The 16,480-nt window shown below is 34.7% G+C and overlaps 1 protein-coding gene across 1 annotated transcript; it reads right to left on the bottom strand.

Annotated features, from left to right (window-relative positions):
• Positions 1-462: 462 nt before the first annotated feature.
• Positions 463-14,507, bottom strand: LOC148309495 (uncharacterized). Its single transcript, XM_088260013.1, has 12 exons — positions 13,784-14,507; positions 12,119-13,160; positions 10,698-10,753; positions 7,980-8,075; positions 7,432-7,585; positions 6,444-6,568; positions 5,499-5,647; positions 4,101-4,599; positions 3,402-3,561; positions 2,876-2,998; positions 1,725-1,913; positions 463-839 (listed from the first exon to the last, which is right to left on the bottom strand). Exons 1-12 carry the CDS (start codon positions 14,276-14,278, stop codon positions 655-657), a joined length of 3,273 nt encoding a protein of 1,090 aa, XP_088116139.1. The 5' UTR covers positions 14,279-14,507; the 3' UTR covers positions 463-654.
• Between the last annotated feature and the right edge of the window lie 1,973 nt (positions 14,508-16,480).

The following is a 16,480-nucleotide window of genomic DNA, read 5'->3' as shown; positions in this document are numbered from 1 at the left end:
CAAGGGATAACTGGAGAAGAGTCATTGCTTCCACAAGGATCACAACCCTCAGTAATGAAGACGGAGAAGAGAGTAAAAGCGTCTATATTTGTGTTTATAAAGTAAACTCTTAGAAAGTGTAGTGTCATGAATATCAAAAATTCACACTGACTTTTCAATTGGTCACAGATTTTATATTCACAATAAGGACTAGGTATCAAATTCCACTTATTTTATGACTCAACTGCGTGAATATACACCTGGGATCACAGTCCAGAGAGTATTTTTCTCGTGTGTGTAGAAAATCTCAGTCAATTATTTTTTATAGCAAGTTGTCAATGAGTTGTGTACTGATACACACCAGTGTCAGAACTTCCTATGTAAAAAAGAAAGTTATGCAACCGTTTTACGATAGAAAGTAATGCACATACGTAACTTTGGTAACATTCACATTCTGTCATATAGGTTATTTTTTAAATTTAATTTTCGCAATACTTACGCAAAGTTTAATAAACAGAATGTTATTTAGCTAAAGCTTCATCTCTGATTGCATACCGTTCCGAGACTAATAAATTGGGCTGTATTCACATCATTAGTGCATCTTGCCAAAGTTTGGAGCACATTTCAGAATCTTATTTCGCTAGACCGATGTACACTTGTCCAGTTGAGTACCAATTACGCCGAGGGCGGCGGTGTTGCCATATAGCTGGGCTGCGAACAGGCCTTAAGGAAGTGCAGCATGGTGACATCGAGCAGACTGAACACTAGGTCTCTGTTGATGAGCGGATTCTCTATGGAAGATAACATCATTTCGAATGCAGCTGAGATTTCTTCTTTCCCGAATAGGGTATAAATCATATCTGAAAAAAAAACTTTTGTAGCTACATATTCTGTTTTTTGATACATTAATGCGATCTTGCAAATTTTGAGTATCAATATATTAGTATAAAAGATAAACGTTGTGTTTTTTTAATGTAGCTTTATTATTTTATTTACTATCATTGATATGAGGACAAGTATTAATCATATCGTAGTCATACAGGAGAAAGTGACCAGGTGTATTTTTTACAAAAACGTGATCATTGACTATTTGATATCTTATTAGCTTAATATTGTTCTGAAAAAATCCCAAGGGATTTTAAACTTGGAAGTATAATATATTGACTTGTTAAAAATGACTAACTGCATTGATGTTTATTTTCTTGCCAAGCAAAAGTGATTTGACTGGCCCTCCTGAACATTTTACGTTTTGTCAGTTGGTTACTTTCTCCTGTACGACTACGATATATGTTGTTGATCTATCCAAAGAACAAGTACTAATACCATGCGTTGTTAGTCTGTCCGAACGCTAAGTACTAATATTTACCATGCATTGTTACGCTCTGCGAAGTTCTAGTAATAATAATAATAATTAATTTGGATAATTCATGTAGCGCCTTTTTCGTAAAGTTCTACCTCAAGGGTGCTCAAGGAGTCCTAATCACATGTGTTGTATGTCCAAAAGCAGAATGCTAATCACATGCGTTGTTAGTGTATATGTGAATGCTAATCACATGCTGTTGTAATAGTAATAAAAAATACTAATCACATGTGCGAGGGCTATGTACCTATCACATGCATTGTTAGTATGCCCGAGAGAAAAATACTAATCACACGCATTTTTAGTCTTTCCCAAGACGAAGTACAAGTAAAATGTGTTGTTAGTTTGATGGCCGATTATTTTATCACTTATTACACTCTATTACCTGGTATTTTCTGCAGCAGCAAGTCTCCGAGTTGCTGGACAGAAATATCTTGGAGTGTTTCTGCCGATTCATCTTTGGCCGGAGGTTTATCGGAATTCTTAGAAAGGTCACGGAAATTGTGGATGATGACGTCTCTCAGCCAAGAGTTGAATGTATACAATTTATCACGTAACATTTCTTCAATCATGTCTGGAAAAATACAATATGTGATAATAAAAACAAGTAGATTTATATTATCCACTGACACTTCGTGATGGAATTGCATTTTTAATTTATTATTAGATTAAAACCAATATTTTTAGCTTTTCCACTTTTTTATTTGACCAGCGACCGGGTTTCGTCGTTACCGACATCATCAGACTGTCTGATGATGTCACCAGTCTGATGATGTCGGTATCAGACACCAGTCTGATGATGTCGGTAACGACGAAACCCGGTCGCTGGTCAAATAAAAAAGTGGAAAAGCTAAAAATATTGGTTTTAATCTAATAATAAATTAATAAAAACAAGTGCTGATCGTCAACAACAACGCAATGTGATTCAAAATTGAAACATCAGCGAGAAATGGTAACATCACACGACATCACCCAGAAAACAGTATACAGATACTGATACAGATCAGAACAACCATAAAAATCTGAGTCTTCTTCTGACCCTAATTCACACCCGATGGTGCATACAGAACTGCATCAAATTGATGTAGTGTTCACCGCTACAATTACTATAGCAGTCTACCTGAAGCTGTCATTTCTTGTCACTTAAAACTGACCCTTTACTTAATTTTATCAAGCAATTTCCACTCCTAGACCCAAGAATATAACTAATACCATTATTATATATTACTCCATAGAATCCTCATTAATCAGATCGGTGCCCTATACACCGTTTGGTTGTGAGTATTATTAAAATTTGATTAATTTAACGGAGGAAAGGTGATCAGTGCTGCGCTTTGCATACCAGTCTAGGGTAATATTAAATATCTAAGTGAAAAAATCTCTTATAATTTATCCTAAACTCCTCGGGAATCAAACCCGGGACCTTCAGCAAGGTACCCAAATGCCCTGAACATTGCACTACGGAAGCAAATAATAGAAGAGTGTTGATTATTATTAGAAAAAAAGTGAAATGGTAAAAATGTAGCAAGTATTTACCGGCCATTGCGACACTTGTGCACTTGACGATGGCGTCCTTTTGAAGAGAGCCTCCCAGGATAACAGACACCAGCTCCATGCAAATGTAATACAGTGGACATTCCCCTATTATTTCAGACTCATCTAGAAAACAAAAATTTGCATTGTTGTAAAATACACATTTAAAAAAATAAGCAAGCTTTTATAAATTTTGCAATCTTATAAAATAAACAAGAGCTTCATAACCAGTTCCCAGTTTAGTCCGAGTGTTAGTCAGGCAAGGAGTTTGCATTGTAATGATGAGCCCGAATGCTGCTCAGAAAAACCGCATTCTGACTTCTCTGTATTGATTTACCTGAGCCAAATATATTTTGTGTTTGTTTTTAAAGACTAACACGAGCGGTGTTCGGGCAACCTTGTTTTTCTTGTTAGTGATAATTTCTTGTACTGGAAAATTTTCTCGCCAAAATTCGACTGTTAAGTGGTTAAACATTAAAACGAGTGGGAAATGTGGATTTGATTTGTGAAGTTGAAATACAAAGTTTACCCAGGTCGTCCTGAACTGCCGCGCTTGATACACCGGGTTGGCTGCCACCCTGGGAGCTGTTGGCACCCACCAGCACCTCCAGGGAGTCCTGCGCCGCTTCCACTTCCACTACGCAGAATCCCCTCCTCTCCACAAGCAGCTTGCTGACAAGCACACTTACCTGAAAATTACATTTCATTTAACCAAAATGTTAGATCAAAATGGGCACTTTAAACTATTGTTATATTGTATGTACCCAATGAAGGAATTCTCAGAAAAAAAAACTACAAGTGATGCAAAACAGAGCAATGAGAATCACCCTAAGAAAAATTATTACAAATGTTAAACTGATTTTTTTTTAATACTTAAATCAGACCTGTATTAAATCACGGGTAAACTCAATAAAACTTGATTTTAGCACGTTTTTAGGTTGTCATCAATAAGACGACTTCTCAGTTTGCTTTTAATACGGTTCATGCCTGAAAAAGATTGTTTGCGTGAATTCCTGTTGCCGCCAAAAATTGGACAAGAGCGGCCTAAGAAAGAGAAGCATAGAAAAATATGGAAGAGGTCTACATCCGGCAGTGGAGAGATGACTGAAGAAGATGAAGAAGACTAATCTCAGTGATATTGTCAAACCAAATTCATTTCGCAATCATGATTATGAGCATCGAGAAGCTCTAAATTCAACTTGCCAATGTTATCTGAAAAACAACTCACATCAACATCTCCTTCCACGAAAATCCAGTCATCCTTGTGCTGGTGTGCTCTGACCACGTTTTGCTTGTCAGCATTGGAGGCCGATATCTCCGCATGACCCGACACAGCATCAGCCATGGAATCGCCACCGACTGCAGTTTTAATCGTGTTAAAAACTCCAGTAACCGTTCTCGTAAAAAGTTTATCCAGCCTTTGCATATTATTCCCGTTTCCCGGGGCATTATTACTAACGATTACAGATCCTACTTTATGATTCAACGCTTCCTCGGCTTCGAAAAGCTCTCCAGAACTTTGGGAGAGGATTGTGAAACCGTTTTCCGATTCGAAGCTCGGTATGGAAGCGATTTCTTCTGGTTTTTGCGATCTCTCTGGGATTTTCTGAACTGGCGTCGGTAATTTATGCACGGGGGAGTTGTTAGGTTGAGTGGCGGATGTCGGCTTGGAAAGCGTCGATTTATTGTCTTGCTGGGAATACAGCAATGCTCCATCGTCTTGAGATCTGAAAGAAATTAAACTTAAGCAAGAAAATCTTGTACATTTAAGTCAATTTTTAAAAAGCTTTAAGAATAATAAAAAATAACCAATTATAAAATAAGATTTTTAAAAAGCTTTTTTTTGTTAAAGAGAAATATTTGTTTTTTTTATTAATTACACAAATATTTCAATTTTATACTATTTCTGTGAGCCTAAGTGGCTCATTATTAGAAATAGGTATCAAATTGGGGTAGAGTGGATTCGAACCGAGAAACTATGACTTCTCTGAAGAGTCCGCGACAGTAACCACGGGACCACAACCCGACACAATTGTTCGCATTGTGAGCAGTAATGGCCAGCTACCTATTGTTTAATACATAGCTAGCTATTAGAAACTAATAAATGGGAAGGAAAAATTATATGTATATATTTTTTGTGTGATTAGACTTGTGATTTATTTTTCTACATATTTTTTTTTCTTCTTTAAGGTGGGATAATCGACAGCCTGCAGCTTAATTTTCTTTATAGGTAGGTAACATTTTATGTAATTGATTTTTTGAATGTAAATGAGTTTTTCTTCGAAATAAATACATGGTTTTGAAAATAAAAAAGTGATATTTATAGTGCATAGGGCACCGCATAAAAACGACACGGTGTTAACTTGATCATTAATTATATGAAGGCAAGAAGATCAATATTCCTCTCCAGATTACTGGGTTTAGGAATGAGATATATACATATTATACGGGATACAGAGTTCTGGGTGAAGGTCATTACTGCTATATGGGACAAGAAGAGGAGAAGAATAATAAGTAGAATAAAGCGGCGTAGTAGTACTGCCCGGTAGCATACCCTTACTCGTATTAGTTTGTATAACTTTTAATGTGTAAGAGTTCATGCATATTTTATAAAGCGGTAACTCACACGGGAGTCACGTCACCAGTCTTCTGCTGCAATAAGCTGCGTAATTTAGCGATAGTGGATGCAAAATCTGCTGGTTCCTCATACTCATAGTCAGGAGATTCGGTTCCTTGGATCAGTGCCTCGATAGCTATGGAAACTGGTCGCTCCGACTGAAACATGCAATCAAATACATCAATATTATAGGTGTCTCAAATTAATATTTATGTTTTACATACTTAGGTAAATATGTACTACTATTTCTTAAAATTTATTGTGACATGTGTTTCGATACATTCTGCTTCATTTTCAAACACCGTATACGGTATTTGAAAATAATGCAGACTACTAAGTAAACATAAATTTAAAATGGATAGAACATTTTGAGTATGTCCAAATACTTATTCACAAAATCTGGATTATCTCCAATTACAGGAGTTATTTTCATATTATTTTTTGACATCTCATTATGATGCCTATGACGGTCGTCAGCCCCGTAAATGCCCAGACTTCCATATTCTTCTTCATCTTTGATGAGATGTCAAAAAATAATATGAAAAACGGATAGATTTTATAATTTATATTTGAAGCAATAACTTAGTGATTTTCCATTTTATAATTAAAATGTAACTCTGTTTTAAAATCACTATAAATATTTTATTATAACTTAATTATAATGTCTACCGGTTTCGAAGCTAACCGCTAAAGATCAAGACTGATTAAAGAAACGGTTAGCTTCAAAACCGGTAGACATTATAATTAAGTTATAATAAAATATTTATAGTGATTTTTTTACAACAAAGTTACATTTTAATTTTATAATTCAATTCTTATGGATAGATTTTACCACAAGGTGACTGCCGAATCAATTAATGAAATCATAGAAACTTAAATTTGAGAATTGTGCTCTCGGGACATCTTGAGTATTGAGACTATTGTATTTGAGTAAAATATTTTAAAAATAGGTACCTGGCGTTCCTTAGGATTGGTGGGAAGGAAGGTTATATCCTGGCTGGTGACATGATGCTGCTTTACTAACTGTGTGGCCTGTTGAGTAGAGTGCGGGCTCTTTGATGAGTCTGAACTCTCACCATCTGCAAACACATGTAACAAAAAATATCACTATTTTATTTTCTTCTTCTTCTTCTCCGTCTTAATCCTCATTGCTGAGGGTTGTGACCCTTGCAGAAGCAATGACTCTTCTCCAGTTATCCCTTGACTGCGCTGCACGTAGCGCTCCAACTACTGAGGTGCCTGCTGCTGCCTTAATTTGATCGGTCCATCGTGTGGGGGATCTTCTATTTTATTAGATAATCGAGTAATACGAAAATCACGGCACTATATTTATTGAAATCGGCAAATAATCTAGTTCGATATATATTGTATATACATACCTGGATTCACCAAAAATTAAATAAAGTGTAGGTAAGGTTAGCTGATGAACTATAAACGAAGACAATATTTTGAGTGTGTCCAAATACTTGTACACAAATCTGGATTATCTCCAATTAGAAGTAATTTTTTATATGATTTTTGACAACTCAACATAGATGAAGAAGAATAGGAAAGTACAAATACAAATACAAAAGAAAGAGTTTATATATATATATATATATATATATATATATATATATATATATATATATATATATATATATATATATATATATATATATATATATATATACATATATATATATACATATATATATATATATATATATATATATATATATATTTATATATATATATATATTTATGTATAGAAGTTCCAAGAGTTTGAGTAGTATGTTAGTCAATCATGGGTAGAGTTGGTGAATATTACACGTGTGTAAAGTGGTCATCTGTGTTGAGATGTCAAAAAAAAAAATAATAATAATAACATAAGTAATAACAAAAAATTAAGTAAAGTTAGTGTAGGTAAGGTAAACTGATGAACTATTAATTAAGACTATACCTTGCGCCACTTTGAGCGCATCACTCTTAGTTGCAGTCTCGTCAGATTGGCTGTTCTTCCTGCTAGTGGCCAGAACTTGGCCAATCGAAGATACCAAATTCCCGGAAATACTTTCCGTCGTGGGTTTCGTAGTGAGTGCGGCAGCTCCCTTTTCCTACAAAAATAAACACGTAAATTAGTGTCAAATTTCCAACCATCTTACACATAAACTAAAATTATTCATATTGATATCCCAACATAGATGAAGCAGAATATGAAAGTCTGTGTATTTACAGGGCTTATGGCCTGTCATAGGGTGGTTTAAATAAAAGTATCACACATTTTTTGGACAGTGTGATAGGGATTCCTTCAGAGTTGTGCAAAAAATTAAAAAAAAAAGTATTATCTGCCCGCTAATTTTCAAACACTGTATATGGTACAAACCTCGACCAGTATCACTAGTCTGTCAATGGTTGGTTGTAAGATATTGCTTCCACGCTATAAGCCCGCCGATAGATTTATTCTATACAAGAAGTTTAATAAATAAAGTAAAGTATTTTTTTATATACCTGTAATGTTTCTTGAAGTCCTGTTAACCTTAAGCCCTTTCTTAATCCCGCCATTCCGAAATCTAAAATTCCCTCCATCATCCCTGCAGCCTCATCCTTGAAAAATTACAAATATTTCAGTTTTGATTTTTTAAAATGGTAAAATACAATTAAAGTACTTGAAAATATGTAAAAGTACCTACTTTTTTCGCCGGAGGCCACTTTTTGATGCACTTAACAACTTACCTTGTCATTTATTCTAAATTTAAAAAGAAGACATATTTGATTTGTACAGTGCCCACTAGATTATAAATACAATGCCATGTTGTGCAAAATGGGTTTGACAATTCATTAATGAATTTTTAATTTCATAATTAAACCAACCAAAATAAAATTAAAATGTTTAAATTTTAGTCAATATTGATCGTTTTAGTCCTAAAAAGCATCATGGCACTTCCAACATGCTTATGTCAAATGTGCTAACGACGCAACCACACTTTATACTTTAGTGTACATTAAAAAAAGTTGCGTGCTTTAAGTACACAACTGCCGCTACTGCAAGTCAAACAAATATATTAAGAGTGGCTTGTACATTCTCACTCCCTTTTATGTGTTGTCCATATGTGAGAATGAGAACTTCATTGAGCTTCTCTTTGACATTTTATGGCTCGCGCTAAGAATTTATAAGGTCTGAATAATAACACACTTCAGAGGGGAGATATTTCTACCCGTTCGGTCGATTGATGCTTAAGGACGGGAAGGGTATTTTTACCTTCCGGCCTCATTTTAAAGTCAGAAAAGAAGGAATTACATATTTAATGTTTTTGTATGAATATTTTGTACCAACATCTTTGTTAAAGTCTTAACATTATGTACATAATTATCAAATTCTGTCATCAGCAGTCTGCAGGCGTAAAAAACACCTGTCCGAAATGTGATAATATGCTTTATCATAAATCATAACAATCCAATATTATTATTGGCTGGTTTACCGATAACAGAAAGTGCGACATTGTCAAACATGCAATGGATTGTATCTGATATAAAGGGCACTGCATTGCATATCACAGATTTTCATAGTCAAGAATATATTATACATTTATATAATATTTTGATAAATCTTACACTGACTGCACAATTATTGCTGGATAGTAATAGAGACAGGTAGAGAGGGAAATAACAGGAAGATCGCAAGGTAAGCAGTTCTAAAAGTTAAATGATGGCTGCCTTTCTTCATTGATATTAAACATTTATTTATACATCAAAACTTTCCACGTGTTCATGCAATAACAGAAGTCTTGCAGCCATTTTGTTTCATTTTTAATACAAAATCCTCCCGCATGCTTGATAACATAGCTGCAATATACCAAAACAATACATAGATTTAAAGCCACGCACCAAAAAGTGATCTATCCAACAAAAAACATCAAAATTCAGTAATTTTCTTGTGCACAAGCTGCTAGACTATCAAATAGACAACCTCACCATGTGAAAAATGGACCCTCTTTGAATAATCATAAGATATCTATCCTAAACCAATGATGCACGTAGCGGCGCATCAGATCAACACAGCATTGACTGAATTATAAATTGTATGTATGATCAGTCCTGTGCTACAGATTCTTGGAGAAAAGTGGAATATGTTTGATGGGATTACATACGACAGAAGTGAATGACGTTACTTTTTTATATAGGGAAGGAAATGGCGAAAGATTATAGGTAGTAAAAGAAGAATAGCGGTAATGAATAGGGCACTCGGTTGTATGTGCAGCAAGATTGAATTTTGGAATTTCTAAATTCAGTCACATACTTCACCAACTGCACTGGTTACGCTTGCCTGAATGGGTTGAGTATAAACTCTGCCTACTCATGTCTAAATTAATACATAATATGACGTCTCACGCTTCGATTGGCTACAACAACTGCTATGGACAAAGAGATCTTAACATGTCGCAACCAGCGCACTAAATTTGGCGAGCGTGCCTTTGCTGTTGCGGGGCCGATGGCGTAAAATGCTCTTCCATCAGTAGTTAGAAATAATGAGAGTGAGATGATCTTGAGAAAAAAACTAAAAACACATTTGTTTGCTTGATCATTTCCACTGTCTTCTTTTCCCCATTTCATTCAAAGTGAAGCGCCCATGAGGTAGTATTTTATGAAAATAGCGCTATACAAACTATCGAATTTTTATTATTATTATCCATACTCTTACTAGCCTGTGTAAATATATGAGTCCATTAAGTTTTTTCATCAAACATTTAAATACTGCTACTCTCATCGACTTTTTAAGAAAATCACAAATTGAAAGCCAGGGCATCCAGTTTTTTTCTAGTGATTTCCAGTGGTGCCGAAATTCAATCGTTCAGGGTTTCCGTAAATACAGGAAATGCAAACTGAGTGGATTTTTCTGCCAAAGGATAAAAATCGGATGGGCTGCCATTCAATTTACAAATGTACTCGCAAGTAAGAAATGAAAAACTGAAAAATATTGAATAGATCCCTTTTTAATGAAAGGCTCCATTTAAAAAGAGTGAAAATAAACTAACAAACATTCACATTTCTAATTTGCACATTCAACAGATATGCTAGGGCCAATGGACAAACCTGCAGATCCCCTATTTTATGCTTTGCCTGATTGACTGTGTTTATGGATATATTTTGCAGTTCCTTCATGTTATGTATGCTGAGAGGTTTTGTTATGTTAAAGTTAGAAATGGAATGTGAAGTGTTTGTTTGTACCATGTTTTTAGGTGGACTTTCTTCTGTCAAGTCCATATCCAATGTGTCTTCTTCGCCTGCGAACAAAATTATATTAAATTATTCTTCAAACAAAGACTGAAAGTATTTGGACACACTCAAAGTGGTCAAATTAAAAGTTTAAATAAAAAATGAAACAGTATTATTAATATTTCAAGCATTTGCTTTGTAATTAGTCATTTATACTTTTTATATTTTTTTAAAAAAATGTTAGTAATATCTCGCTCACTCCTTTCAAGAATGGCATAAATCAAAAATCGACAATTTTCAGTTGTGCATGTTTTTGGAATGCCCAGAAAATGTACTTTTATATTCCAGTAAAAGCGGCATATTTTTAACTTAATATTTACCCGCTACAGGGCAGAAAATGTTGGTTTTGCATTTTGAAGGTAATGATTAATTATTTTTTTAAATATACTAAATATTTTTCAAATGGAGAAAAAACCTTCAGGTTTTACCTAAAAAGATCTGTTGCACAGTAAAAAGTTCAATGTGGCTTGATATTTATTTTTAATACAATGTGTTATATTTTTGAACTTTAAAAACATTCTTCTGAAAAATCCAGTTTTTTTTATTTATGACGTTCTTGAAAGGAGTGAGCGATATATAACCACTCACTGAAATTTTTATGTCTACCGGTTTCGAGATGTACCCGTCTCTTCATCAGGACAATCACTACAACAGCATGCAAACAATACTACTTGTCACCACCATAGCACTATTCAAACACTTACAACTACACAATACAATACTAGCACTATTCACACACTGTAATAGTGTGTGAATAGTGCTATGGTGGTGCAATATTGTTTATATGCTGGTGTAGTGATGGTCCTAACGAAGAGACGGGTACGTCTCGAAACTGGTAGACATAAAAATGTCGGTGAGTGGTTAAATACTAATATTACTCTCATTTTTGTAAAAAAAATATATAAAAGAAAAAATGAAAATTATATCTTAAAATTAACTATAACCTAACTATGAGTATTTCAATATTTTAGAATTAGTACATAAACCCCTGAGGATGACAAGGTTCTTGTCGAAACCGGTTGGAAAAAGTGTACCAATAAAAAGTGGTTAAAACAAAGTTGTTTTATTTTAAGTTTATATTTTCTAAGTATGTAAATCCAGGATTAAGACCTCACATACAAATGGAAAGAGTCTCTCCTTAATAAAAGCTTTTCTCCTTCCAACATAGATGGGTGTTGTGAACTCGCACATATTTAAGTTTCAAAAATTTTAGTAGTGTAGTTGTCAATCATGGGTAGAATTGGTGAATTTTACACGTGTGTAGTGATCATTTGACCAAGGCTTGGACAGTTGTAACCCTTGTAAATGCCCAGACTTCCACATTGAGATGTCAAAAATAATGCAAAATTGGAGATGTAGAAAATATATATTACCAAACCACAAGCCATACGGTGTCTTAGTGGAAGACCCTGTCGAGGGGGGGTTAGGACTCCACGCCTCGCTGCTCTCCGCCCCGTCAGCTTCCCACAGCTTCCCCAGTCGAGATTCGAAGCCCGCCTCTCCGTCTAGCGACGCCAGAAGATCCTGCCCCAGGCTAACACACTCCAAGTCCACGTCGCTGTTCCAAGTCTTGACACTGCCGTCGACCACTTTGTCATATATCTTCACCTCGTTCTTGGCTTTGGGGGCGACGTCTTGACCATTCAGGCTGTGAGAAGGAGATCCCTTTATATCAATCGGCTGTGTTGGTTTTTTTAAAATAGAAACTCCGCCTCCCTTTGGTGAAACTTCCGGATTAATCGTAATGTTTTGTAGAGAATGTTTCGATGGGACCTTTTCTAATTCGGCTCTCTGTAATATGGGAGCCGTGCTATTTGAAATCATGTTCGATAATGCCGATTCGAATGAAGTCTTCTTAATCGTCTCCTCAATGCTTTTGTCCAAAGCACTTTCGTGTCTGTTATAAAAATCTTTTCTTACGTCGATCGGGGTGTGTGACGGAATGTGTTTGGGGGAGTTTTCATTTTGGGTGAGTGATTCTTTTAATATTTTAGGCGTTTCCACTGTTTGTTTAGTGCCCTGATGGAGTTTTCTGGACTCCAATACTTGAAACAGTTGCAGTTTCAACCAGTTTGGATTGGAGAGATCGGTTGTGAGAAATATATGCAAGCGTTTAGCTAAAATTGATGCCAGGAGTAAAGCGTGAGGTGTGCCCCATAGCTCCCAGGGTAACAGCTCTTTTAGGAATGCTCTAGTAAGATGTAAACAATGGTTTTGGGTAGATTTTCCTTTTGTTGAGATTGTGAGGGAATTTCTCTGAGCTGAAGTCGGATGAGAGTTTCGGTAGTATTCTTCAATCCTCCCCTTTCCCGTTTTCTCCAATCTTTTCGATGCTCTTTTATACTCTTTGCAATGTCGAAGAATTATTCCAAGAGAGTCGGAACACAATCCTACAGTGTCAACATTGGGTGAAACCTAAAATTAATATAATTATAATCAATAATACGAAGAAGAAAAAAGGTATTAAAATAAAACGTTGGTCTTTTCAAAATCATAAATCTTTGAATACACAGATATTTGAAAAGGCATTTGAATACACACATATTTGAAACTATCTTTATTAAAAAATGTAAATGTACACATCGGCTGTCCAAATTTAAAACACAGTAAGGGAATTTTTTTTTGTAGTAGGTTTTTTTTGCATTTATGGATAAAGTAGACTACTTAGTCCAAAAATGCAAAAAAAAACTACTACAAAAAAATGTCCCTTACTGTGTTTTAAATTTGGACAGCCGACATGCTTTTGTGAAAAACATTTTTTACCGCAATGGCAGCGCCACCAGTTGAAAGTAACAGATTTATACACTAATGTAATTTTTTTTAATACGTAAAAAAAACCTCTTGCTCCTGGCACTGATTAGTGCGCAGATCTGCCCGGCAACAAAATATAAATTTATTTTGTTTAGCATCATAAATTCATTATGAGTGATAAAAAAAATAAAATATGTAAATAAAAAAGTGAAATATGTTGTGACATAAACAGTTTTATTCAGGATCCAATGTTACTAAGAAATAGGAGGGAATATTTATGCACCTACTTGAAATATCTTTGTGACCATTTGATCCAAAAGTTCCTTGCAAGCAAATGGGAAAGCGATCTCCTTGGAAACGTATTGGGAATACCAAGCCCATACAAATTTCCTTTCTATAACACTCGCAATGGTGCTAATGTCTGCAGAAGAAGAAATATTTAAAGCTTTTTTCCTCAGTTCCAGAGCTCTCTCAGTTTTCTTGTGCTTTTTTGGAGCTAAAGTTCTTTTCAAAAGAGGAATCACAGTCCCGATAAAATTGAACTTGTAATTCTTTGTCGCCTTTTCATCCGTACTGCATTTGAGCGGTGCATTTTGTTCCAGAAGAAATTGTATGTCTCGGCAAGTCGCCCATATGGATAAAATTACGAGTGATACTGTGTAAACAAAGATCCAAACGTTGTAGGACGTGCTTTCAAAGAAAACATTAAAAATCAAGAGAAATAAAACGACTCCTAGCGAAATCAGAATTACTCTCTCGCACCAGTTACTGCGGCTCCACATTTTAAGCGTTTACACTCTCAATTTTTGGTATTAAACATTTTTCAATTGACAATGCGACACGCCGCGGCATCTGCGGCAGCATATTAAATACGAATACACAAAATACATATTTACATTGAACAATACATATATTATCAATAGTTAATGCGCCTCGGTCGATTAAATTTCGTTTTATCGCTGATTTATCAGCAAAATAAACGCAAATCGAATGACAGTTGACGGATGAGTCGCGAGAAAATGTTACTAGATATCAAAACTATATATTTTTTTTAAATAATTCATTATAATCGGGGTATGTTTTAATATTAATATGTACATCTACCTACCTGCATTAAATTTCAATTTTTTGTAACATTCGAAACTACTACTGCATATTTTTAAAAGGAATCACCTTAAAAGCCTCTACTTTCAAATACTTTTCTGCAGGAAGGAAAGTAAAGGTAGGAAAACAGAATAATAACTTTTAATTATTTTTCATGAATTTATTTTTTTTTAAATACATAGTTGTTATTTTAATACATTTATGAATTTATTTTGCAATTGGCGAGAATCGAGCCTGGGACATCAATCTCACAATTGAGCGTCTACCCAACTCGCCACGGTGCCTGTCTTATTTATTTACCATTCATAATATTATTATACAAATAACGGTGTTCAAACGAACAATATTGTTTCAAATTCGTAGCAGTCAAAAACTGAAACAAAATTTTTATTTTGTTATTTTTTTAAACATATGTTTATAAATAACAAATATTCATTTTATTACCCGAATTCAGTTTATTTCATATTACAACACAAAATATGTATATTATTACAACACAATTGGAAAAGCTGTACATACATAAAAACAAAAATTAATAGAAAATAAAACAATGGAAATGGTATAAATACGTCAAAAACTGAACCCTTATCTTTACAGACAATACAGAGAATCAACAACTTCACAGAAAAAAAATACTTTGTTACTTGGCCGTACATGTACGGCCATATTAAACATTCCTCAAAGGTGTATGGCCATGCATGTACGGCCGCGCTTATAACCGCGGTGGCATTTATATCTAAAATGGCACTTGTACTGCCATCTGTGGTTGTATTTAAACAATATTTTCTTAAACTTTTTTTTCACATCTGCCATTCGCCCTTATGCTATGATTATGCAAGAAAGGAAGAAATAATCAAATCAAATAAAATTGGATCCTTTTTTCAAAAAAGTTTGAGAATTTAATTTCGTGTCGACGAATTGATGAATTCATATTTCTTTTTAAAAAAAATTATATCAAAAGATAATTTATTTTGTTAACGTATTTTAAGTTTATGTGCTAACATACATTTACAAATTATTTTGAATATACATAAGCTACATTAGTATTGTCCGCCTCCATAGTGTAATGGTCACCATACTCGGCTAGCGTTCTGGAGGTCCCGGGTTCGATCTCCGGAAGGTTCAAATAAATATAAGCGATATTCTCTCTCTAATATTTATTCAATATTACTCCAGACTGGTACGTGAAGCGGTGGGCTGATCACCTTTCTGTCATGTGTTAAGGATCAGAATAACACTGCGTTTATGATGCAGTGCCCTATGCACCATCGGGTGCGGATTAGGGTTTTTATCATTTTTTATTACGTAACTATTGAATAAATATGTTCTAAGAATTTTGACCTAATATCGTTCATTATATTTGTGTTTATTTGACTTTTTATATCAGTGTATCACGGAACGGAACCCTAGCGTAAAACGAGGTTTACTAGTATTTGCACATCCTATGTCTCTATTAACCTCATGATGTGTGACTGGTCATAAATGATATATTATCCGTTTTTTTGTCTCCCCTTCTTTGGAAGTGTGAGGGCACTTACTGTAGACTAGTTTATAATCTTTGCTGCAGACATTGCAACATCAAACAGTCAATGCATCGATGCCCAAAATTTCTAAAAGCTCAAAGCATGTGTGATAACTAGATACAATTAGAAGTCTGTGTCAGATAGACTGACTAGCCTGCTTGCTGCACACAAAAGTACAATGCACCTAAGTTATATTTGCACAACACAGAGCATGTTTGTGGATCAATCAGCACTTAGTAGGGAATACAGGAATTGGCATTATTAAAGACCCGGCTGTCATAAATCCACTAATACCGGAAAAGGCCATAAAACTTTTAAAGATAAAGCCTAAGCAGGGCCATGATAAGCGGTGTTGCA

Source organism: Brachycentrus maculatus, unplaced genomic scaffold, assembly GCF_059751285.1.
Source record: "Brachycentrus maculatus isolate JH-2025_06_01 unplaced genomic scaffold, ASM5975128v1 h1tg000122l, whole genome shotgun sequence".
In the NCBI taxonomy this organism is placed as follows: domain Eukaryota; kingdom Metazoa; phylum Arthropoda; class Insecta; order Trichoptera; family Brachycentridae; genus Brachycentrus; species Brachycentrus maculatus.
This window is presented reverse-complemented; position numbering and strand designations above follow the sequence as displayed.